The sequence below is a fragment of the Polypterus senegalus genome, chromosome 16 (assembly GCF_016835505.1).
Source record: "Polypterus senegalus isolate Bchr_013 chromosome 16, ASM1683550v1, whole genome shotgun sequence".
NCBI classification, from domain to species: domain Eukaryota; kingdom Metazoa; phylum Chordata; class Cladistia; order Polypteriformes; family Polypteridae; genus Polypterus; species Polypterus senegalus.
In genome coordinates this window covers 17,772,175-17,798,000 of record NC_053169.1, presented here as the reverse complement: position 1 = coordinate 17,798,000, position 25,826 = coordinate 17,772,175, and the positions used below count along the sequence as shown (strand labels likewise).

Here is a 25,826-nt window from a genome sequence, read left to right as displayed (position 1 = left end):
TGCGCCAAGTATCATAGTTCACTTGCAGGAGTGATATATTTATGCTAATCCGAGACAGAGGCTGTGGGCCAAGGGAATGGGGAAGCGTGATGTCAGGAGTGGGAAGTCTGTCTACCTTTGTGTTTTAGAGTGTACCTTGCCTCCGCTTAGCTAGCGATACCTTTTTGTTTATTGATTTTTAAAGTTTGTCCTGTTATACTACTATGTGGGTGGAACCGAAGGGAACAACTAGTTACTTATTTATAAAAAAAATAAAAATAAACGTTATATTGTTACTTATTATATAATGCGATACATTTCAACAAAGCTATAGAAAAAATCTGGATCAAAACTAAACTGACACTTTACTAATATACGTTTCTGCTTTCGGATTTTATGTAGCACACTCAATTGGGCTTGGTTGTACAATTGAGCCTTGCAAAGGAGCAGCATAGCAGTAGGTTTGCTTCTTGCCTTACAACAAGTGCTGCTGGAATAATAACACGGGTATTTTTACTTGAATAAAATAAGTACTGCATTAATTTCAAAAGTAAATCGGACCACGTAATGCAAGTTACTTTTAGCGCATTACTCCCAACGTTGTACTGCTGAGGTTAGCACTGTACGCTCAACTCATCAACATGACTTTAGGGATTTTTGAAGGATTGAGATGGATTATTTCAACCAGGAGAAGTAATAGCAAGAACATCCAAGCATTTTTCTCAAGAAATCTATCTTTGTGGACACTGTACCATTTTCTACCCGTGGTTGATAGATGTGAAGGGAACCAAAAATGGATGGCCACAGACAGACAGAGGCTAACAGAATGCAAATAATTTGTGCAGATTACAAAATCATTAAGTGTAACTCAGTTAATGTTTTATATGGCTACATACCAAAGTTAAATCACAAAGAAATCTACGTGTATTAACCTGGTTTCTCAGAGACTAATATCCTGGTTTGTCTAACCGGAATAAAAGTATACATGGCATTTTTGAAATTGGGTTTCTATGAATAACTGGATTATTAAAGCTCATGTAAACGCATTCATTGGTGGTATGGAATCTGCATATTCCATCAGTGTCCACATGGCATGGACATGGCACTCCTCATATATCTCTAAGGATGCGCTGGTTACGTTAATTGACAACCCAAAATTGGCCTTGTGTAAGTGTACCCTGTGATGGACTGGCAGCCAGTCCAGAGTGGATTCCTACTTAACGGTCCTTGCCCTCTGTGAGCCTGAAACTGATTTGAAGGGCCAGAAAATGTTAACAGGAGAACTCACAGATTTAGACGTTGAAAAATAATTGCTAAGGCAACATTCAAAAGTTACTGAGCAATAAAAACTAATTGCAGAATTCATTTTAATCCAGCATGCTGTACATAACGTAGGCTAATAGAACAGTTCCTGTCGTAAGAAAATTGTACAAAACTTTAGAAATGTGGTACATTGTTTTCTATAAGCACACACAGTGTAGTGCATGGAAAAATAAAGTCTGAAAATGAGTATTCATATCTCAATACTGTGTATTCCAATATACAGTCATGGCGAGTCAAAAAGCTAAAACTGGCAGTCGTAGAAGCAACGCAGAAACTAACAGTGAACAAAGCTGCTGTCTACCTCAAAATAAACTAATTCACAATCCTACACCTCCTTATATAGAGCAGGGCTAATTTATAGTCGTCATCAACCTAGCCTGTACCGGTTAGGAATGTGAGAGGAAATCAGAACACTGGGAGAAAAAAAACAAAAAAACAAACAAACACACACACATTGGTAAAATGTAGGAATTTAAGTTTCTGGGTTGTAACCGAAATGTTAAACATTGTAATATTTTAAACATTTGCTTGTTAGTAAACTAAAAATATTCAGAATAAACTTTTCAAGCTTTAGAATATTATATAGGGAAACTGCAAAAATTACAGTAAGCCACCGATAAAGTACTATAAGCAAATGTGAACTGGCCATAGTTCAGCAATTAAGTAATGGACAGATATTGTTGGTTTCTGTTTATGGTAATCACTTTCAAACTAATTTGATTTGCTGTGTGCTTAAAAAAATCTGTGTCTTTATGTACTAATCAGATAATTAGTAAAAATGTATACTTGCATTTTATCTTGAGAACTTGTCGCACCACTCTGTAAAAAGCGCTATACGTACAAAAATAAACTGAATTGAAATGTGCACTCAGATGTGGCTTATATATAAAAAAAATAGAAAGCACATTGTACCTACAGTACACGTTATTATGCCCACTGTTTATTATGCAGACATTAATCATCTGAGTGAAAAACAATACAGTAACATATTCCCAATCAGTCATCAAGTGTAAAGGTTGAATATTAAAAATTAGATAGTAACACATTTTTAACTGAATATTGCCCAGAGTGTGACAAACAGCTATAACAGAATCTGTAGTTTTATACAAATTTTCTAGATTAATTTAGATTGTATTGCACTGTAAGCAAAGAAAGACAATAAATTACTACATTTGGCTCACACTTTCATCCAAACGTTCATCAAGGAATATTCTACAGATATTCTTTTAGAGTTACAGTAGAGCAAAGGCAGGTTAACTGAACTGTTCAGTGTCACCCGGAGATAGGAACTGAGCCAGCAGGCTTATGATTTAAACTCCACTGCCTTATTTATTATGCCATACTGCTTGCTTATACAACCTTATACCAATCTCACGCCAATCGGATAACAAGACAAAGAGTAAAAGGGTACCTTAACTTCCTGGTTTGGGAAATCTGAGTGGTCCTCATATTCAAAGAATTATTCAAAGTCTGAGCCTCATTTTCTATAATTAAAGAAAGGAGCTTTTTGGTACCAAGTACACGATGCAAATGACTAGTCAATGTAACAATAAAATGTAAACTATTCACTTTAAGTTTTGAAGCCTCTTTTGTTTATACAGTAGGCTACATTAAAGTCTAAAAGTGCGTAATTTTAAAAAATGAACTTATAATTCATTAAGAAATATAGAATTATAAACATTGTCTAATGTTAACCAGCATGATAAAGTAGCTGTTAAAGGGTGAAAAAGCCTTATAATTATAAAACAAAACATTTAACACCCTCATAGAAACATACATAGGCCAAAACAAAAAACCACACACACACATCCCCCTTGTATTTTACTAAAGTAACTGAAGAATTAAATCATTATTCATTTCTTCATACATTTATGAAAAGAACAATTCACATGAATACACATATACAGTGGTCTTCAGGAACGAAGCAAGTATGATTTGATGCTAAGGTAAACAAATGGCAATAAGAAAGAAAAAGCCCGGTCTTGATATCATACAATTAGCTTGCTTCAGACTCCTTTATTTTCACAAAGCTCTCACAGCCTCCTCTTATGAGCACTGCAAGTTGAGGAAGTTAAAGAAAAACTCCACTCAAAATGATATTTTTTAATATACAGTATGTTACTTACATGTGTTGACTTTTTTGAATTGAAGACCTGCCTCTTCCCATTGTTTGTTGGTCAAGAGTCCTGTCTTCAATTCAAAAAGTGACTCCAATGAGACTTTAGTTTTGTTTATGATGTGTACCGATTATTCCGGGAGTAAATATAGTATTTAACAATATTGCAGCAAAAAAAAACATTTGAAACATCTTGCGCATACATTTGAAAAAATAATGTTTGGATTATGCAACATGAGTAGCATGAGTCAAGGAAGTCAAACAGTAACATGTAGTGCATATTTTCATCCAAGATGTGATTTGTACTTTGAATTCTACACTGGCACAAAAATATGTTCAATTGCTTTTCAAAAAAAAAAAAACTTTCCTGACTGGTGATTCAAAATTTACTGTGTATGGGGGAGTCCAACGATAAACTGATTGAAACCTGTCCAAGGATACTGGAGCAGGTTCCATCCCCATGACCCACCATTGAATTAAACAGATTCAAAAGTGTTTTAACTTCCATTTTCTAGTACAAGGCATAGAGGTAGGCCTATCCTGTAGCACTATTAAGGGAGGAACCAGTCTGGAAACGAGTACACAGCAGGCTTTATTATGTTCATAAAGCAGCCAGGCCTCTCTTACAGGTATACAACCCAGATTGGAGTACTACTGCCAACGGCATACTTACATTTTTTAAAAATGCCTTGATACACATACAAATACATACTTGATAGTCGATATAAAATCAATAAAACAAATGTTTGCAAGTTGTAATAAATTACAATGTAGATGCATAAAAAAATACAAAGCAGTACATATGAAAACAGTGATCAAGCACAACAGGAAAATTCAAAGGTGTAAGTCATTGTGCAGTACAGTGAACAAAACGTTTCAGTGTAAAGAGGAAGCCAACCATAGCTCATTGAAGATGTAATAAGTATTGAAAGCTGGTATTACAAAATCTTTTACAAATATTTACAGTATGAGAGAAAGACGTACACAGGGATATTAAAAGATCTTTAAAGCCCAGTAACACAGTTTATCCTCAAAAAAGCAGAGAATAGAGAAGCTAGTCAAGGAATCATGCAGAAGAAATCAGTATTATGCAGAAGGATTTGGCAGCAGATTCAGGAAATACACATTGAAACCATTAAACTTAGGTGAATACTCCAGTGTAGAGATAAAAAGTACGTCAATGAACGCTAGAATCCAGCTAGGTCAGAAGGGAAAAAAGCCACACTGAAATACGGCATCTCTGTCAGATTGTAGGCCGAATTTATACATATCTTCTTTGTAATTGTAGTCTACAGTCAAACATGATTCAAGGCTGGAATCTCAAAGCTGAACATGATCAAAGATTTCGGGCAAAGAACAAAGTTCCTTCAACTGAGCTGAAGATCCAACACAAAGCAGTTTTCTTAATAAACAGCATTTCCAAATGTCACTGTATGGCGGGCACTAAACTTGATCATGGAATTTTCATACAGCTCTTCCTTTTGTCATCTTATTTATGAAACCAAGATTTGTGTTGGGATATCAAATAACTCAGCTCAGCTCTAACACATCCATTTTGAAGAAGACTGGCCCAAAGTTATGACTCTGAGGACAGTACAGGACAGAAATGCTTACATCCTCTAGAAAATGTGACACCGTGGAACCAGAGGATGTAGAAACATATCCACGAGCAGCAGCGTGTTCCAGTCAGTCAACCACAGTCCAAAAGACAGCTGGAGAAGATGCAGATTTCAAAGCCGTTGAAAATGGGAAAGAGTGGTGGCCACTAAAGGATAATAAAAAGTAAAACTCATCTAGATTTTGCTTGAAAGAATTGAATAATGATGGCAGAATGTTTAAAATATAATCTATGCAATCATTCAGACTCTCATTTAAGCTGGTTAGTGAATAGTATACAATGCAAAGGAAGTCTTTTCTAAAGCTAAGACATCATATTATGAATTGTGGATTAACACACACAGTATGCCATTAACTCCATCCATCCATTTGTAATGTAAAATGTATACATTAAATGAAATACTGACGGCTTTTTCTTTGTACAAGTTTATGAATAAGACTTTCAGTATTTGACAGTGTACCTAAAACAAGAGAAACTAACCAATATTAAAAACTTCTGTTTAATAGATCCCAGTTTCCTTTCTGGAGTCCATTTTTCCAGGTTTATTCCTACAGTAGGTTAGCCGGCACACTTATACCATCACTAGAGCCCAGATCTTTTTGTTTCTTCTTCTTAGCTAGATCACCCAGATGGTTAAGATAAAGCACTCAATAATCAGCAATATTTTGAATATTAGAACCAAATATCCATCCATCTAAGTTTCCAATGACAGGGTTATTAATGAAAATGTGATTTTGTGAATTTTGGGAACAACAATGAAAATGTCAACACTGAGACTAAAACAATATGCTAATGCTATATGGAGCAGCTATTCCAAAGTGTAGATTTTCAAGTAGTGTGGGAACTTGCTCACTTCAAGAAGGTAATTATGAGACTGAAAAACTGGCGCAGTGGCAGTAGTTTTATGATTGTTGTATTAGAATGTGATGTAAAATTGGAAACAAAGTCTTCTTAAAAAAAATAAAAAAGGGAGAGCCACTCCTAGATAGAGAAGAGCAAGTGGAAGTTATTTCAAAATAGAGTAAGGATGCCCTATGGAGGGAAACAAAACCAACAAAAAGGAAAACCAAGAATGGCATAATGGGAGACAACCCATGAATTACTAAAGAAATATCTCTCTGGGCTGGTGTGGGTACACCTGGAGCCTCACATTAGGCATAGGGTGACCTGGCACTGTCCAGCTTGAGAAGCTGACATCATGACAACCTGCTAGAGTGCAAGGGAGTACCTGTTCCATACAGGTGGACTGAATTAATACAGATCAACAGATAATTCATCTTGATATCCTGCCAAAGATGTGAGGGTTGTCCAGTTGGGGAGATTAGGGGTAGCGTCATTGCTTTATGCAGATGATGTTGTCTAGCTTCATCTGACTGTGACAATGAGTATGCACCTAAGTGAATTGGCTGGGATGACGATATACCCTTGCAAGTGTGAGGTCATGGCTTTCTCTTGAAAAAGAGTGGATTGATCTCTCTAGGCGAGGAGGAAAAATTTCTCTTAGTGGAGGAGTTTTGGTGTCTCATGATCTTGATTAGAAGTGATGGAGAAAGGTAAAGTGAGATTGACAAGCAGACTGGAGTGGTGGGCATTGTACTGGTCCAGGGTGGTGAAGAAGTTTAGAAAAAAGACAAATGTCGGTTTACTGGTCAGTCTACACTTCTGTCCTCATCTATAGTTATGAGCTGTGGGTAATGACCAAAAGAATGAGATCACAAGTACAAACTGCAGAAATTAGATTTCTACTCCGGGTGGCTAGGCTAACACTCCATGTTAGGGTAAGAAGCACAGGAATTCGGAAGAGCCATAGAGTTTGGCTCCTCCTGATCCATAGGACCAGCGACTCATTGAGGTGGTTTATGCATGTCACAAGGATGCCCCCAGGCAGCTCCCTATAGAGCTGCTCCAGGCAAATTCCACTGGGTAGAGACCCTACAGCAGACACAGGATGCTAGGATTTATATGGTGAAAGAGAGCAGAACAACTTAGCTGATCTTCAATGACAAACTTAACCTTATCAAAAAAATAACATCAAATGTTTAATTAAAAAATAAAACATTTGAGTGTAGGTTATAATAAGGTTTAAGAAATGTAATATAATTTTCTAAATACCACCATTAAATGGACAATGGAAAAGTTTTTCAAACTATGCAAAAGCTTTTGGATAGTGCAACATTGTAAAAGGAAGGAGTACATTGCTGTGAAGTGTAATTCAAGACATATTCATTTTTCTTCAGGGTGGAAAGCCGATGTAAATACACCATCTAAACTATTACATTAAAACAGAAGAAAATGTTCTTGCAAAGAGTGGGTGGAATTGGCAAATAGACCAGCTTTATTTAGCCATATGATCAGCAATATCCTAGAAAAACTCAAACTTAAGAAGCTCGTGGTTGAACAGATAATCAACCACAAAAAAGTGTTGATAGTACCAGGACAAAACAGGGGTAGATATTCCACTTGTACCCCATTTCACCTCTAAACTAGGCTAGTGTATTTCAGGAGTTTGCATGTCATTCAAGGATTCCTCCTACAGTATAAAGAGATTCTATCAGGTTTGTTGCCAGCTCTAAACTGGTCCAGCGTGAGCAGTTATGGGTGCTAACATATTAGGGCTTATATTTGCATTAAAATAAGGTTTGAATATTCAAAATGTCTTGCATCTGGACTGTTGTCTTTTTTTCAGTCCACTACTGACGGTTGGGTGTGAAAGTCCTTCTCGGGTCAGTGAGCCATAAAAGCAGCTACGAAAAAGGAGCTGAAATCCATACATGCCACATGTGCTGGCACTGCACTTCGCTACATTAATATTTTTTACTTGGGCATCTGCAAATCATGAAACTGTTGTGTGGGTCCTGCTTGCAACACTCAGCTGGAGTCCCGAGGAGAAAGCATATTGTGACGGGTCTTGCTGCCATGCAGGCACAGGCATGGAGATGCAAGATTAGGAGAAATGCAGGTCATTTAATAAGAGAGAGAGAAATAGCAAGCAAAATGGAGGCCTCTTGCCTGCTTTTTTATGTCCAAAAGGCAGTGGCAGGGTACTAGTTATATCATAGCATTCAGAATAAAAAGCCAGTCAGCACCTGTAGACTCAACCAGAAAAGCACGATTGTCACAGTATCAACTCAGGGTCCGCACAGTCTGTCTACTTTTTTGTCTTTTACAGATGTGGCAATATTGTAATAAAGGTGGCCTGAATATTTTTAATTGCACCAATGTTTTAGGCATTATGTGTCAAACCAGCAGCCATGTAAGACGGAAACTAAATTGTGGGACAAGGCATATTTGGTGACAAGGCTCTTTAAAGTGGAGGTTTTAAAGCATTACAATAAAAGGAAAAAAAAAATCTGAATTATGAGAGTTATTTTCTATTTGCTTTAAAGAGAAGGTCTTAGCATTAAACAGCAGTCACAGAATTGATCTCAGGTTGAGGATTGACTAGGACATAGTCAGGTGCAAAGTGATAAGTGCAGAGTAGTGGGATTACAAAAAAGAAGACAATACATTGTTAACATGTCTGGCTGTGGGTTCCACCACTGAAGATAACCATTCAAAATTACAAAAAGGCTGATCGTGAAAGTGAAACACAAAATGAGATCAGTAAAATACTGCAGCTTTGCATAGTGCTACTGGAGTAACACAATGGCACAATTAAGGAAAACAAAGAAGCATTCTTTGACGGTGATATGCTAGCTTTTGCCTTTGAACAGGAAATTTTTTAAAATAAATTCAAATAGTGATGTTCGATCTGACAGCCCTAATAAGTAAGCAGCATGATAGCCCACCCATGTTTGTTTCCTCTCTTGTGTGGTTTGTGCTTTGTACTGTCAAACACAGTCTTCAGCATCCTACAAACTAAAAGTACTTGTTTTTAGAAAAAAAAAACAACAAACTTTTCAAAGACACACTATTTGGCGAGTTTATGTACAAATGTAATTTGTTTTTGTACTATGGTATTAGAATCAGAAGTTAACCAAGTATCAAAACATCATCACAGGATGTATTCTTGTAAAATTATAACCAACTGATTAATTAAAGAAGAAGAGCCCTGCTATTGAATGTTTGTTTACATGTAATACTGATTCCAGGTACAGTTGAACCTTTGGTAGCAAGGAACAGAAATGGACTTAATAAACCAAGCAAAGGAAACTAAAGTACAGACGATAATCATATTTACTATTCAGTATATCTAACACATATGCTTTGTTTCCATTCCATATATTTATGAAACTTATCTAAAGTATTAACAACATAGTCCCTCTGTTATCCTATCTCTGTGTACTGTAATCAGAAATGGAAATGCAGTGACCCCTTTGAATAATTTGTAACATCAGTTCTTCCTGACTTTTCTGATCCACTGGTCACAGTTGGCCTCATAAGAGAAGTTAAAATCATTAATTTACAAACTAAACCAATAGCACTTTTTTGTATTTGCAATTTACAGCATATACAACTCTTTACAGAAATGTTAAAATATAACTATAATTACCTTGGTCATTATGGTCCTCCCATGTGACAGGCTGTTTACAATGGAATGGTGTAGATGCCATATGAGTAGAAACTAAAAAGTCTTCAGTGTTGTTAGGGCTTGGTGCCAAGGTCTTATTGCATCTAGCAGCCCAGAGTGTGCAGTCATCTATAGTAGACTCTGCTCTTACATTGACCTGAAGAAGAAAAAAATATATTTATTTTTATATCTATCTCTATATATATATCTATCCATCTATATCATCTACTTGGATGATGTGATGGCAGTATACTCACCATACATTAGCTATTAAGAGGTGAGAGAGATAGCCAATAAGAGACAGGGGATGATATTCGCGGGGCAGAATGACTAAGCTAAGGTGGGCAATGCATCCAGGACATTGGGATATATACCCTGCTCTTTAAAGAAATATGCCCAGTGATCTTGAATGACTACAGAGAGCCAGAACCTCGGTTTTACGTCTCTCCATTGTTACATAACAGTGTCCCCGTCACTGCATTGGGGCATTCAGATCCACATTCAGACCACAAGGTAAGCAACCCCTGGTGGCCATCACCAACTCCTCTTCCAGCAGCAACCCAAGCTTTTCCTAAAGGTTTCCCATCCAAGTACTGGGCAGGCCTGAACATGCTTCAGGTGGATGACGTCTTCTGAAGTGCATGTGATATGGCTGCACTTACACCATTAGATCAATTAATTTTCATTTTTTTCTTAAAATTCCCCAAAGTAAAAATCTTCGGTTTGAATCTTCTTAAATTGCTGAATGTTTCTACTGTAAAAACATGGCATTAAAGTCTGTCCACTGGGTCTATGCCAGCAGTATTCTATCCTGATAACAGAGGTTTCAAAGTGACAGGAAAAATAAACGATACCATACTCAAAATAGGGAATCTTACCTTTGGCTTGATGACAGCTGGCTTCAATGCAAGAGGTCTCTCTCCAAATACCTTTGGCTTTTGAATTATGGAATTTTTCTCATTCGTGAAGTTACTGCAATAGTGAAAATAGAAACATGTTAAATGGAGAAAAACAGACAGATATGATAACAGAAACAAAAGAAACAAAATTATGATGAGAGCTAATACCATTGGTTTTCCTTGCTGTCATTTCCATCCTGAAAGACAACAAATGGGGTGTCAGGAGGCAGACTGAAAACACCTAGGTCTTTTTGAGGATTTGTGTCATCTTTAGATTCGGCAGTCACCCAAAAAAAAACAAAAAAACAAAACAAATTCAATGGATCCATCATTATTTAACATAAGTTATAAACTGTGGAAATACTATTATACACATGATCTAAATAAAAATTATTAGGCTGGTTTTCTTTGGACAAAATGATATATTTAACAATTCAATTATTTCTATCAAGTAAAAACTGCGATCCACATTTATCATGTCATATAAAAAACCTGTCAATTTGTTTTATTTTTTTAAGCCACTTTGGGTAGACACACCTGCTAAGCAAGCAAATGTAAATGAAACTGTCCTGTAACACAAGGTCTAAAACAGTACCCCAGACTCATTTTTACTCAATTGTTTGATCTCTTTTGTATGTTGCTTTGGATGAAAGTGTCTACTATGCAAATAAATGTAACTGGTTATAGTTTGGCAATACCTCATCCACATATTCATTGTTCTAATAGGATAAAAGGTCAACAACGAGATTGCCTCAACAGAGCCACTGGAACTACTGCAGTGCTGCTTCTGCCCGCCACATGACTACAAGCATCAATTGATTGCACGTTTCCTCTACAACTCCCCTCAGAGTTTTAGTTTAACTTGGAATGTTTTTAGCTAACATTTGTTAACTTCTCCTCTATAAACAGCTGATCACATTCAATTTAGACATTAACAGGTCTTTATATCCTAATTATTTATGTTAATCATTGATACTGTTCTGTTTCACTGTGTGTTTGACATCATGTGTGTGTTTACGCTTAATACATTGCGAGTGCATTACAGGCGTAAATATGTGTAATCTCTTGTAGTCTGTGCTATAGAAAAATAAACTGAACTGCATTCATAAAATGCTGTCACTAAATTGATCATTCAAGTTTCGCTCATTTTGTCTTGCCTGTGCAATGAAAAAAATCTATTTAATAGTACGGAATACATAGTGACAAACACTGCAAAACCATATGTTTTTACTGCAAGGTTAAATTTTCTCCTTAAGATCATGCAGTAAGTTAATGCTGGATGTTGAAGCATTGCACTTCAAGATGGCAACAGACAAATCTGAAGTTATAGCTTTTTCAGTAGCAACCTTCACAAATACAAATAAATAATAATTTATTCTGATGAAGTCATTCACATTATTTTTTTACTCAATATTTTTTAATGGACCAAAACTAAATAGTGACCTGCTAGCAAACTTCAACACTATTAAAGCAGCACATAATGTTTAGATATATTTAATGTTGAAATTTCAGGGGAATGAACTACCCCTCTAACTAAGCCATACTGTTCAAGTAGTGGCTACTGATAAATACAGATCTTAACCTACAGAATTACTGTAAAATCCTAGACATTTTTATTTTAGCATGACACTTATCACAGTATGCTAGAAACACATTTAGGAAAGAAATAATTAAACTAATATATTTATATATACACACACACACACCAATAATATAATAATACCAATTAAGCCCCGTCAAAATCGATCTCTAAATAAAGACTAGTGTAATAGTAGGGGACACACAGTGCACACACACATTTGCTCCAGTGACACAGTCTCATATATGTACTGTATCAAAGGAAATACAAGTGCCTGTCCATGTCCATATCATACAGGATAGGTTAAGGGTAGACTGTCAGTTTTGTAAGACAAATTTAATGATACAGATGTATTCAGAGGAACAAAACTGACAAGATGACCTTCCTGGAAGTTCTCTCTTTGCCATGTTCTTTTCCACAAGAGGAGATTGTAAACCAGACATTTTTTTATCTCAGTTCATATTAAGTGTATTCAGACATCTTACCAGTTTTTTTGCAGAACTTTTCAAAGCTGTTTTCTGCAGATGTAGAGGAATTATCAAGTATATTGTCATCTTCCATCAAGGATGGCGCCAAGAACATGTCCATTATGCAATCTAAAGTTAAAATGCATGGTGACCATTAGTAGCACAACTACAAAGCAGAAAAATCATTTATTCTGTAAATCATAGAAATTGAGCCTAGAAACAGCAACATTTTCTTATTCACATAATTGGATAATTAGTTTGGACAGAAAATGCTCGCAGCACACACATTTTAAAACTATTCATGCAAATTAAAGGGACACTCTACTGAAAAATAATATATGTTAATTACCCCATGTGTTTAACTGTGAAGGTAGAGAAAAAGCTTTAATGTCAAGTTGTTATGGAGAGTGAATATAAAAAAAGTTTGATATGATACAAAACAAGGGTGATCAATGCTGTAAAATGCCAAACAATAGGAATAACTTTCATGGAAGAAAGAAAAAAATTCAGACGCGAGTGTCAGTAGGCTTTGTGCCTTAGGAGCCAAATTATCTGAACTATTTTATAACATTTCAGTATTTATTTACTGCACATGATGGGTGATCTTTCTGATCATAAAATTGGTACTTACGATAGCAATTGACAAGACAAATTCATAATTACAGATTGATGGTACTTGAGGGTTCCTCTAGAGTGCCTCTAACTCTTGCACAATTTGGCTGAAAAACTAATCAGCACATCATCATCTTATAAAAGGCTCAAGTTTTGAGTTTGGTGTTTTCCCATCCAGCCGTTTTAGCTCTAGACTATCCTTAAGAAACTGTGACACACAGACAAACACACCTCCAGGCAGACACACACCCATCATCAGGATATCAGTGTTTTTTTTTTTTTTGTTTTTAATCAGGTGATCCTAAAACATCAAGATCTGCTGAAAACTGGAGATCAAAATATTTGATGAATCTTAAGCTTTTGCTCCTCGCCATAGGCGACAGGTTATGGCGAGGGTGGCTGCAAAGCAAAAAAATATGTTTTTTTACTGGTGTATGTGCAATCTTTTGCTAACCACATGCAAAATACATGCATTTTGGCTAAAAATCAATGTACATCTTAAACAAGAAATACAAGTCAATCAGAATAAGAGTTTTTAAACTGAAGTCAGGAATTTTGCAAAATGAATGAGGGAGAGAGGCAGATTATGGGATTATGTGACACAAGTAGCATGATTTTGTTTTTATTTCCATATCATTTGCCATTGTACAGCACTGTACATAATTAACTTGCATTATATCAAAGTTTTATCATCTTCGTTCTCCATGAAAACAAGAGATTAAAAACTTTTCTTAATCATCACTACAAAACTCATGGGGTAACATATAAAGAAATATATAAATATTCTAGGATGGAATATTCTTTAAAGATACAGTTTGATTATTTAATGTATTGTCCAGAATGGAGATCAATCTGCAGTATCCAAGACTCCATAGAAGGAATACCGGTCTAGAAAATGCTCTTGTATACTCCTCAGATACAAGACAGGGAAAAATTAATATATGAGCATTAAATTCTGTACATAAATATTTTGAGGAAATTATTGTAACACAAGTAAAACTTATCACATGCTTACCTAAAGCTTCCTTTGTGTGAACTGTCGGTGAAGGCTGTATTTTTGATGGTGTTGGCTGGACCAATCCAAAGGATGTGTTTGGAGTAGCATGAGATCGGTTTGCAATCTTTCCTATGGAATTGCCTAGATGGCACAAAGGAGAACAAAGAGCTAAACATACAGAACATCTCAGTGGTCGATTGCACATTATATTAAAGAAATAAAGTGGAGTCTTCAGATTACAAGGATATACTAATTCAGAGTCCTGCAGAAAAGTTTGGTATCAACAAATGTTGATAAAAATGTTTCTTTAATACTCATGAAAGTACAGACTACTTAATCAACAGAATCTGTTGTGGCAGGCTCACTTGAGAGATATCAATGGATATCCAAAAAAAAAACAACCCAACATCATCACGTTTACCTTCAGTTGTTTGTCCTTTGTTTTCAGCTCTCCATCCAGATACAGTTCTGGGAAGAAGAAGAAAAACGTAAGACAGTTGATAAATGCCTAAGGTTAATTAGGTAAGGGCTCAGAGGAGCAAATATTGCATTATGTAAGCAGCAGAGACCATTGTATGATAACAAATGTTAAGTACATAATGTTGCCTGAACTGGACTTACATGCAGTGAATAATATGTGCACATTTTTTCTACATTTCAAAATGTTAAAAGCATGAGGTTCTTCATTACATGCATGTTTGTGTGGAACTTTCAATTTAGGGTGCGACATTGACATTGCGCGTGTTGTTTTTCTGCAGTTATATTTTTGAATAAAAGTGCACTTGTTCCGTTATATTTGTACCTTTTGTGAAAGTGTTTCTTTGATATTTGGACTTCAGGCTTCACATTATAAACTTCATGTCTACATTTTGTCAATTATTACTAAAACATGAAAAACGTTTCTTTTTTAACGATGCGTTTACATAGATCAGGGGTGCCCAATACGTCGATCACGATCGACCGGTAGATCAGAAAGGTAGTACAGATAGATCGTATTTCATTCAAAAATTTTTTTTTTTTAAAATGATAGTCGATCATATATCCTCCCTATGGTATTTGCCACTTGATTGACATACAGGGCGGCCAGTCTGAGATCTCTTTTCTTCTAAAACGATGGTCATCCCGCACACATGATCAAACACACGAGCTACTTTAAAACTCCAGCTATTTAAGTGATCTACTTAGCCTTCCAATTTATATCGACTAACGAAGAGATTTAAAAAATATATATATTATTGTTGATGGGCGTGATGTGGAATCGGAAGAGGAATTATTCTCTCGTAATGTCACAATCGAAGTGCGTTTGTCTGATCTGTCAATCTATCATTGCTATTCCAAAGAAGGAAAATGTGGAAAGGCACTTTCGAACTGTTCATAAAAACTACGGAACTGACTTCCTTCCGAAAAGCGATCCGAGAAAGAGAAAGGAGAGGGAACTAAAATCGCAGTTGAGACACAATGGAAGGCATGTGCACAACTTGACAGCATACGCTACACAGAGCAGATTGAAAATTGTCTGTCAGACTTTATCTAATGGAAAAAAAGTAACGATTCAAGTGCTGCCCAATGTAGCGGAGTAAGAGTAGCGTTTCTTCTTCACAAATGTACTCAAGTAAAAGTAAAAAGTATGGTGCAGTAAAACTACTCTTAGAAGTACAATTTTATTTAAAAAGTTAAAAGTAAATGTAACTCGTTACTTCCCACTTCTAATACTCAGTATATATATCATTTTTAATGTAGGTAGATCATTTTGACCTGATCATTTTAAAAGTAACTCGCAAGCTGAAAAAGTGTGGGCACCCCTGACATATATCGTTGTAGACAGGAAATACACATGAAATGCATGTGTTCCAAATAACGATATAATATTTATAAAAGGTGTGATTGTGCTTGACTTCTCACTCTATACAACTCCAAGCAACTGACATGCAGGTAAACAGACTTGAGCTAAGAAAACTGTGTGCCGGTGGGGGGTGCGATAGCAGACTGCTTGCTGTTTGCTGCTTACCAACACATTTAAAAGGACAAAAGACGCTGATGGAGAGGTGAGAAGCGATTTAAGGTGGGACGGATCTACGAGTTTTCTCGAAGGCTCTGGTAAATTCTAGTGTTGATAGAATTCTGCTATTTTAAATACCAAAACACTTAGTAGTTGCACATTGTATTTTGTGATTTAAATAAAGCATAAGAAAGAAATATGGATTTTTATACATGTGGGTGAATTTCTGACCTACTGGAAATGTGCAGAATGTGCGTGTCTGTATGGATCAAGTCAAGTCTGACGGGGTAGCTTTTGATCTATTTATGAAGGCATTGACAAGTCATACCCTGCAAACTCCAGAGCTTCCCTATTTTCTCTTGCTGCTGACATGTTCGCTTTATTTGGAAACACAAATTGTTCCAATACTGGCTGGATGGGTTGAAATCAAGTAAGTAATCAATGTAGATCTCATCATTAACATTTTGCAGTGCAGCATCCACTGGAATGTATTTTGTAGTGCATGTAGTAATAAAGTGCACTGTACTTATCAATCCAACAGAAGGTGCATCACAAACATTTGTAGTAATAAAAGGCATGTTAGATTGACAAATGCAACGCAAATGTCTGTATTTTTATGCCATTTGGTATGGGATTCAAGTGCTAGCGTTTCTGATGCACCATCTATTGAAACGATAAATGCAACACATTTTATTACTACAAACGTTTGTACACTTGCCATCTGTTGGAATTACAGAGACACGGCAACCAAACAGACATAGATACGTAGACACTTATGCTTTTACTAAGGTGGATTATGGAGTAAAAGCCTATAGCTACTACAACAAAATTAACAGAAGGGAAGCAGAATTAAAATTTAATTTTAAATTAAAATCACAATAAGAAACCTGGTTTCTTAAAAACTTCCATTTTCATGTTGAAGTACACTTTTAGACTTCTCCTTTGGCAAAATGCTCCAATGTCATTAAACTACACAAAAAAAATTAAATGTTAACAACTGCCGTGAATCCAAAAAACAAGTATGAAGCCTGTGATCTCCTTTTGTTTTAAAAATATGTTTTGCCAAGGGAGAAGGGTGGACTGTGCTGGCAGTTTTTTAAGAAACCAGATACAGTATCTACCTTAACCGGGTTACTGTTTTTATCCCAGTTTTGTGTGTGCATGTAAACGTACTCATTGTGTCAGCCTTCTGTTATAGGAGTTCATGCTTGGTCTAGACGGAGTCAGGTTATTTGTACAAGCCAGGTTGGATCAAATTTAATTAAAGCAATCATATTTGTCAAAGGGCTTATTTACAGTGGTTGAAAATCAGATTTTATAGTAAATGTAACACTTTTCTTTCAATTGTACCGAATCCTGCAATATTTGATACTAGCCGAAGCCCGCTGTAGCATACAGCAGTGTAAGAATAGAAACGGAAAACGGTGAGAAAGGAATTCAGTATAACAAAGGCTAAGGAAACCACCATCGCAGTAGAACGAAAATAGCAAGGAGCGAAATCAATGCCAATGGTCGAGAGAGTACCTTCCTGTAGCAGGCTACAGAAAACAGACATATATAGATAGACGCCGCATTCACTGTGTTGCCCAGTCGACACGATAGGTCAGAGCATTCCGCCCTATTGCGAGTGGTAAAAGTGCCATTTAAACTAATACAGGTAGATGTGAAAACCGGGTTTTCTGTTGAAAAAACAATAACATTTTAAACAGTATCGTTTACATACAACAGATTTTGGCGAATCATTTACATGCAATTATTTATATCCATTTATACACTAAATGCGTGCGTATCCGATGGTCGTAGAGTTGGTGTGCGGGGCTCTGTGAGTTGGCGATCATGGCTCTCTGTCTTGCATGTGGTGTAAAGTCAAAGAAACCGACCGAGGCTGTGTTTGGCGAGTTGTTGCGTGCCTCAAGGGCGAGACTGGACTCGGGAGGACGGTTACAGGTGGCGTGCATGGCTCTGTCGTGTGTATCCCATGACGCGGTAGGAGGGTTAGAGTTGGCAGGCGGGGGTTCTGTCTTGCGTGCCCTCAGTAAAAAAAATATATAAATATATATATATATATATATATATATATATATATATATATATATATATATAAATATATATATATATATATATATATATATATATAAATATATATATATATCTCAGAGGTCACTAACAGACGGACCTCGGTCCGCATCCGGACCGCAAAGCTGTCTCATACGGACCTTGACTTACAGCCAAAACAAAAGGTTATCATTTAAACATGATGGGGCGCTTCTATTTTTATCCGGCGCAGCTTTTGTAATCTTTACGGTAATGGTGAGGAAATACACAGTATACGCTAAGCCATTTCACGTGATACCTCTCATCCAATCAAGTCTGCGGATTCTAGTCGGTGAACGTTGTTTTACGAATCCATGTACGCAAACAGAGGAGGGATTTTTCAGAGATACGGTCGAAAAGAAGAAAGATAGTGAAACGTGTGTTAGAGGCAAGGTCAGGAACCGAAACGTTCGAAAGAAATGTAGCGATAAAAATAAAGACTACTGAGAGATACTGTGAGACTGTGCTGGATAAAGAAGAGACGAGTGACACGGCGAAAGGGACAGAAATATACGGAGCAAATGGCGCTCTCTAAAAGAAGGAAAGTGGACAGCGAAAATAGGGTATTTAATCCAGAATGGACAAACTCATTTCTGTTCATACTTCCCACTGGAAACACTAAACCTGTGTCTCACATATGTTCAGAAACCGTGGCACTTGTAAAAAGTGCCAATGTGAAACGACATTATGAGACGAAGCATAAAGATTTTGAACGAACATACCCACTCAAATTAAAAAAAAAACTCCATTCAAGCCCAGGTTTAAAGCCCTGGCAGGACAAGCTAGAGCTCAATTCTCTCACTGAGCAAAAAAGTGTGGCAATGAATATAAGAGGGGAAGAAAATGGGCATTTAAACCTGTTACATTGTTAAGATGTGTTGAGATTTGTTATCTGTGAAATTGGTTGAGACTTGAGTCAAAATGTGAAACAGAAAAGGGGAAATGTTAAGCTTTTCTCCATTCCTTTTGTATTCTTCTGAAGTTTAGCACTTTATTTAAGCATGCACAGTTTTCAGAATTTATTTTTGTCTTATTTTGAAGTGCAGCCCTACTTTTGTTTATTAAATTAAAGAAGAAATTATACACTGACAGAACAAAAAAGTACATATTTGCAGTCATACATAAATGTTCAGTTCTGTGTTTGAAAATAAATATTGTCAAAAGGATTATGAATTGTACTAAACTAATTTGATTTGAAAGTCTAGTATTAATTACATGCAGATGTTGATACAACTACTAGGCTACTTAAATATACATGATACTAAATAGTTAAACAACATGATCTTCAGACGGACCGGACCTTTGCTTCAAGAAATTTTCTCTGACTGGACCTCGATAGATTTTAGTTGAAGACCCTGATATATATATATATATATATATATATATATATATATATATACATACAATTTCTCAGTTTTTTCCTCTCCAGCTAAACTTCTTTACATGTACAAACAATTAGAAACATGTTAAAAATAACATTCTCTTCAAAGAGCATCCACAAAAAGCTTAAGCTTTTACTCATCTTAACTGATATTTGCAGTTTTGTCAGACCTTATCAACTGTTGATTTAATGTGTTGCTGTCATGTTAGCTATTTGTCATCTAGTCCTGGCACGAGCTGCAGTACTAAACTTCAAGGATTCTGCAAAATATGTTGTTTTTCAAATGTAATTTTAACAATTCTCTGCTTTAGCACCCAACCACTGTTTGGATATGAATTTTAATTTAGTAAATAAAGGTCTCTGAAAAATAAATAAATGTAAAATTTGATGTAACACATTCTTAAACATATTTTCTTTGTACTTACGCATCTAAAATAGCAGATCTCCGAAGACTAGTGGTGTTGTTCAACCTTGTTTCACCCGTGCCGCTGTTCATATATTCCATTTTCTCTTCATCTTGTCCTTCACCATTGACGGAAGCTGTCTGGCATAACGGCTGAGGTTCACATGACTTTACTTGAATGGAATTATTCAGTGCTGAAGACAAAACTGAAGGTGGCTCACAAAATTGAAGCCAATTGCTCTGGCTTGTGGTGTCTTTTGACAGCACAGGCAATGAATCCTCAATTAAAGCATTTTTGTTAGTAGTTTTCATTATGGTGTTGTCAAGGGTTGTGTGGGAGAACATCAATTCTGTTTTCTTGTGGACTTCATGATAGGAACTTTCCACATGGGATGCATTGAGGGGAAAAACATCTGGGTCTGGACAAACAGATGAAGCCTCTGGTACTGTCTCAATATCCTTTTTTCTCATCAGATTAATTGAATCTAAAGACTCAGGGCTATTCCTCCCAATATTGTGAACCATTTGTGCAGATTGTACAGGCTCCGAAACTGAAACAATGGTTTGCTGTGAAAAAGAATGGGTACAGAGATAAAACTTAAAAAAAATATATTTTAGTGATAGATTTTTATGATGAGAACATCTGTGGCTAAATGAATGTGTCACCTGATGCTGTTCTTCAGGTGATTGAGAAACATTTTGTGGAGGAATCTGCATAGCCTTCAGCTGGTTATTGAGTTCCATTAATTGCTCCTGAAGAACGTGGGAATAGTCTTCTTTTTTTCTTAACATTTCATGATATGAAGCTAAAATGTAAAATTTAGGCATAAGAAAACAGATGAATTTCTTGAAGTGTTTCAGCTGAAAAGTCTTTTCAGTTAAGCAATCAATAACAGTACTGATAACATATAGAGTGATGCACTGCCAACAAGTACACTGAAATATTAAGTCACCAAATCTTTGACCTGGCCCTTTGAACCCACAACAAAAACAGTCAGGTAGGATAGTCTGGCACAACAGAACTTCAGATTTATAAGGCATTATTACTCCAAAAGTAGAATTAAATCACCATCACTGTCCTACCATAGGAAATGTGGATTCTTCTAGCTTAAATATATCTACCAACTTTGATAATTATTTATTTATATGTGGCTGTCACAATACCAAAATTTCAAACTTCAATATGATACTAAGAACTGAAATTCAATGCCATTTTCAATACCCCATACAGTATTATATAATGTAACTCAATAAAAAAAATGTAAATTCTGTATGCAATGGAAACAAATAAGAAACATTGTATCATTAAATGCAAATACTTTAAGTACTGCAATCTTTTGTAAAAGGTATGGGTAAAGTTCGGTAAACAAAAAGTGAAGAGGTTTAAATGCATTCAACAGTTTAACACTGATGAAAACAAATACTGTTGCTGAGAGAATAATAAAATGTTACAAATGTCATTAAATATTAATTGAAAAGTATTGCAATCTTTTATAAACACTACATAAAAATAATAAAACATTAAATAAAAATTCAGGTGAAAAATATATTAACGCAATCTTTTGTAAACAATTGTTCTGAGAAAAAAAAAAAACACCTAAAACAGACCACTAACACACTTAAAGGCTTTGTATATACTCAAACAGTGCTGGTTGCATTTCTTTTCTAAATAAACTGCAATGTCTGTAACTTCAAATTTTTTTGCAGGAAAGACTAGCATGTCGACGTGCATTTGTTGGCCTGCAAATAAGTCCTGAAGTGCTAAATACATGCTTCAAGGCATATTCAGAGTGGAGTAGCACCACTATTTATGCAACTGAGCACTAAAAAGTTATAATGCCTTAAATTATACTAGCCAACCCGCGGCGTACCATACGCCGCATAATCAGGCCGGTTTTTTAATGATTTTTCAGCACCAGGAGAAAATTAACATTTGAAAAATCGGTAATGTAATAAATCAGCAAGAAAAGCAACATTGTAACAATGCACGGAACGAACCAACACGCAATCGTTCGTGACTGAAAACTGGCGGACCGCCATCGCTCATGTGCCCACCTCCAACTCGTCACTTGAGTCGTCGTCGTCTTTGCACAGTCCACATGCACCTGTGACTCACGTAGACTTTCCGTGTTCCAGAAGGAGCATCTAAGACGACGTACGTTTGTCGCAGATGCGAATAGCTGTATGTAGCGTGTAAAACAGTTTGCTATGGTGCACGCGGTTGTGCGTCGTAACCGGAAACTCGGTTTTTAAAGACTGCTTACTTCATTGTGTTTTAACCTCAGTTGTAAAGGATTGTTTTAAGGATCCCATGAGATACCCCTTGCAAACCGTTTTACACGCTGCATATGGCGATTCACCTCCGGGGTGCGCCATAGGTGTCTTACTTGTCGGCAGCTTAGTGAATCCATGCCCCTTCCGGCGTGCTTTCCATGGTTGTCTTGCGATAGATTAAATTTAACTTTAAAATCGCTCATAATAAAATAAGTAGCGCAGTATGACATACACTTCGAGGGAACAAGAGACCTCTATTGCTAAAGAGGGCTGAATGCACAGCACAGAATAAAATTGTCCCAGAGGTAAAAATAATTGCAAACCCCTGTGCTGATGCATTAAACATTTAACCGATGACAAAAAAAGAAGTAGGGAAAAAATAAACATTACATCCCTACTTCAAACAAAAACAGTGTATAGGCTTACAATTATTAATGTTCTCGTAATTTAGAAATAAAACATTTGTTGAAATTCTTGTATTGATGCATGTCAATCTAAAATTTTAGATAATACATTTCTTAAATGTTTAACTAATCAAAAGTTAATACTACATACAGAAGGGAGAAAATTTCTCTATTTGGTTATTTATTTTAATAGGATTAAAAAAAAAAAAAAAAAAAGCTTACCATATTTCTGTGTTTCTGTTTTAGCCTCACACTTCCGTATGTAATTTTGAGCCCTTAACTCTTCAAAGCAAAGCTCCGAATCTCCACAGATCAGCTTGTCTTTGCAATACATTGGAATTATTTCATTTTGACATGCTTGTGGCTGTTTCAGGGATGGTCTATTTTCAGACTTTGAAATGCTAGAAATTAAAATGGATGAATATGGAAACAGAGCCAAGAAAACGACATTCCTTGCCAAATGAAAAATAAGCAAAACGATTTTCTTGAACTTAACAAACCATGAATGAAAAAGTTATTTTCAAAAAGTAGTAAAACTTACTAATACATATTGTTAAAAAAAAAAAAAGACAGGATTGTTTTAGTGGAAAAAAAACTTTTGAAATCTTTCTTACATGTGCTGAGTTTTGTCAGGTGAAGAACAAGGAGGCTCACTCTTGTAAGCTGTTGAATCCTATGGCAAAAAATATGAACAATATCTGACTTATCCAGCATACGAGTTTCTCTACATAAAGCTGTAATTTTATAAGTAAAATCCTACAGGCCAATGGGTGCACACGATATAAAATGATTCTCTCCACAAAAAACGAAGAAAAAAAAAATCAACATGCTTCTAGCATTTTACAAATCTAATACCTGTTCCAACTTTAGCTTGAATTGATGGACTCATTTTTGAGTTATTGTGTCTAAACACTTTCAATCTGACTTAGAAGCAGACACTCAAAGTGGTCATATTGTCCCATCAATACTTAGTTATTTGCATTAAACACCACTGTTGTGCCCAACTAGTAAATTAGTACTATTTAAACCAGTGTTTCCCAAACTCGGTCCTGTGGGAACCCCTGTGGCTGCAGGTTTTTGTTCCAACCAGCTTCTGTTTTTAATTGAACTCCTGGGCTAATTAAGTAAACTGATATTTCAAAAGTTCTGTATTTAGGGAACAATATAGAAATTAGAAAACTAACTTTGTTAAAATATATATTACTAGTCATGTGCGCCCAACTATATATATATATATATATATATATATATATATATATATATATATATATATATATATATATATATAGATATAGATAGATAGATAGATATAAAAATGTACCAAGCAGTTATATGGGAATAATTTTTTTTTTTTTTTTTTGGTTTTTAAACAGTATTTTTACCTTCATTTTCATTCTACTCTTCTAGGTGTTCTAATTGTTTAATTAATCCATTATTTATTGTCTGCTCTGCTCTTTTTTAATTGTCATTATTAAGTTACAAAGAAGAGGGAAAAACTGCACAGAGAAAGGGCAAAGTATAATAAAATCAACCAAACAGAGTTAAGCATTTAAATCTATAGCTTTAAGCAGAAATATTTCTAAATGTCTTATAAATGTAAAACTCATACTGCTGTGCTTTTCTAAATGTCGAAGAAAAAAAAATACCAGCTAATTAAATGAGATCAGTGCTATCAGGTGTTGTCACTGAGTAGGAATCCGGTTGGAACAAAAACCTGCAGCCACAGTGTGACCCCAGGACCGAGTTTGGGAAACACGGATTTAAACCATGTAGTAATGAGACTTAATAGCTGTATCTCAAACAAAGTCTAGTAATCATAAGGTTAAAAAAAAAAAATAAAACTTCTCCTTTATAAAATAACGCAGTTGAATCTACATATAGACAATTGCAATATGTCAAGTTTTAAAAAAGAATTCTGGATCCAACTTAGCAAAGGTGTTTTTCTCTGTGCCTAATGAGATCAAAAATGTAACTTTATGCATTGCATAGAAAAATAAGCCAATATGATCAATAACAATAAGACGACGTCAATGTTCAGTTTATATCAAACTTTTCAAGACACTCAAAATGGTTTTATATGTAGTGGAAAGAGCTACTTCAGCCAGCACCAATATGCAGCATCCACTTGGATGAAGCAAAGAGAGATATATGCGCACTCACCACACATTGGTGAGGGGGCCAGAATGAGGAGGCTGTGATGAGCAGTTTACTCAAGAAATCGGGAAACACTATACTCTATACATAAAGATTCTCATGTATTTTTTATGACCACCGAGAATCAGATCCTCAATTTTATGTCTCACCCGAAGGATTTGCAGCTCAGTATCTCCATCACTGCACTGGGGCATTGGGATCCACACACAGACCACAGTGTAAACACCTCCTGAGAGCCTCATTAACACATCTTCAAGATGCAACCCAAGCTTTCTGCTAAATGGTGTCCCATCAACTACTGGCCAAGCCCAAACATACTTCATTTGGACAGACAGCATCTTTACCCTCTCTGTACATCACTCCAATAAACTATTTATGCAATTCTTCAGTAACGCAGAGACCTTTCTACACTGGTTACTGTATGTAGGTGTCCAGGATAAACATTATTTTAATCAAAGTTAAATTTGTACCTTGCTTTGGGTACAGTAATCAACAGCTCCTTTCTGATTGTCGGAAGGGTACAGTTGGTTTACTAGTTGTGAGTTCTGAAGAGGCATTGTGCCACCTACACACAGACACAAAGAAAAAAAAAGATCAAAAGCAGTACTTATTCATATATTATACTGGTCTCTTTTTCATATATTGTTGGACTTTCTTGCTACAGTCACACAAATAAGCACATTTACATTTTATTCAATTCGCAAAGAATCTTTCTTTGTCTATAAATCAAAGCCTAAAAAACTTTTATTCGACTAATTTGCAAATGGATCAACTGACGATATAAAATATATAGTACATTATACACATTTTATTCTAGGATAGGCTTCTCTTAAGAAAAGGCACAGAATAGTCCTGCAGGAAAAGTCTGCAAGGGAGAATAAATCACTTGCAATGAAAAAATACCTTAGCATACTGGGTGTCTGAAAGGGGGTCATATACCTAGTCATGCTAGGTACCCAAGAAGTGAAACTCCAAAGGCACCCACACAGAAGAAATTTCTTGAAGAAACTTGAAGAT

The 25,826-nt window shown here is 35.8% G+C and overlaps 1 protein-coding gene across 1 annotated transcript in view; it reads right to left on the bottom strand.

The window, feature by feature from the left end:
* The window catches only part of bub1 (BUB1 mitotic checkpoint serine/threonine kinase), a 54,813-nt gene that overhangs the window by 14,640 nt on the left and 14,347 nt on the right, over positions 1 to 25,826 (bottom strand). The window contains exons 6-17 of the mRNA XM_039738375.1: positions 25,280 to 25,374; positions 23,270 to 23,328; positions 22,878 to 23,056; positions 20,644 to 20,783; positions 20,000 to 20,544; positions 14,522 to 14,568; positions 14,119 to 14,241; positions 12,510 to 12,620; positions 10,614 to 10,713; positions 10,425 to 10,518; positions 9,529 to 9,703; positions 2,714 to 2,786 (exon numbers count right to left, since the gene is read on the bottom strand). Coding sequence (XP_039594309.1) covers positions 2,714 to 2,786; positions 9,529 to 9,703; positions 10,425 to 10,518; positions 10,614 to 10,713; positions 12,510 to 12,620; positions 14,119 to 14,241; positions 14,522 to 14,568; positions 20,000 to 20,544; positions 20,644 to 20,783; positions 22,878 to 23,056; positions 23,270 to 23,328; positions 25,280 to 25,374 — 1,741 coding nt within the window. The remainder of the gene's footprint in view (positions 1 to 2,713; positions 2,787 to 9,528; positions 9,704 to 10,424; positions 10,519 to 10,613; positions 10,714 to 12,509; positions 12,621 to 14,118; positions 14,242 to 14,521; positions 14,569 to 19,999; positions 20,545 to 20,643; positions 20,784 to 22,877; positions 23,057 to 23,269; positions 23,329 to 25,279; positions 25,375 to 25,826) is intronic.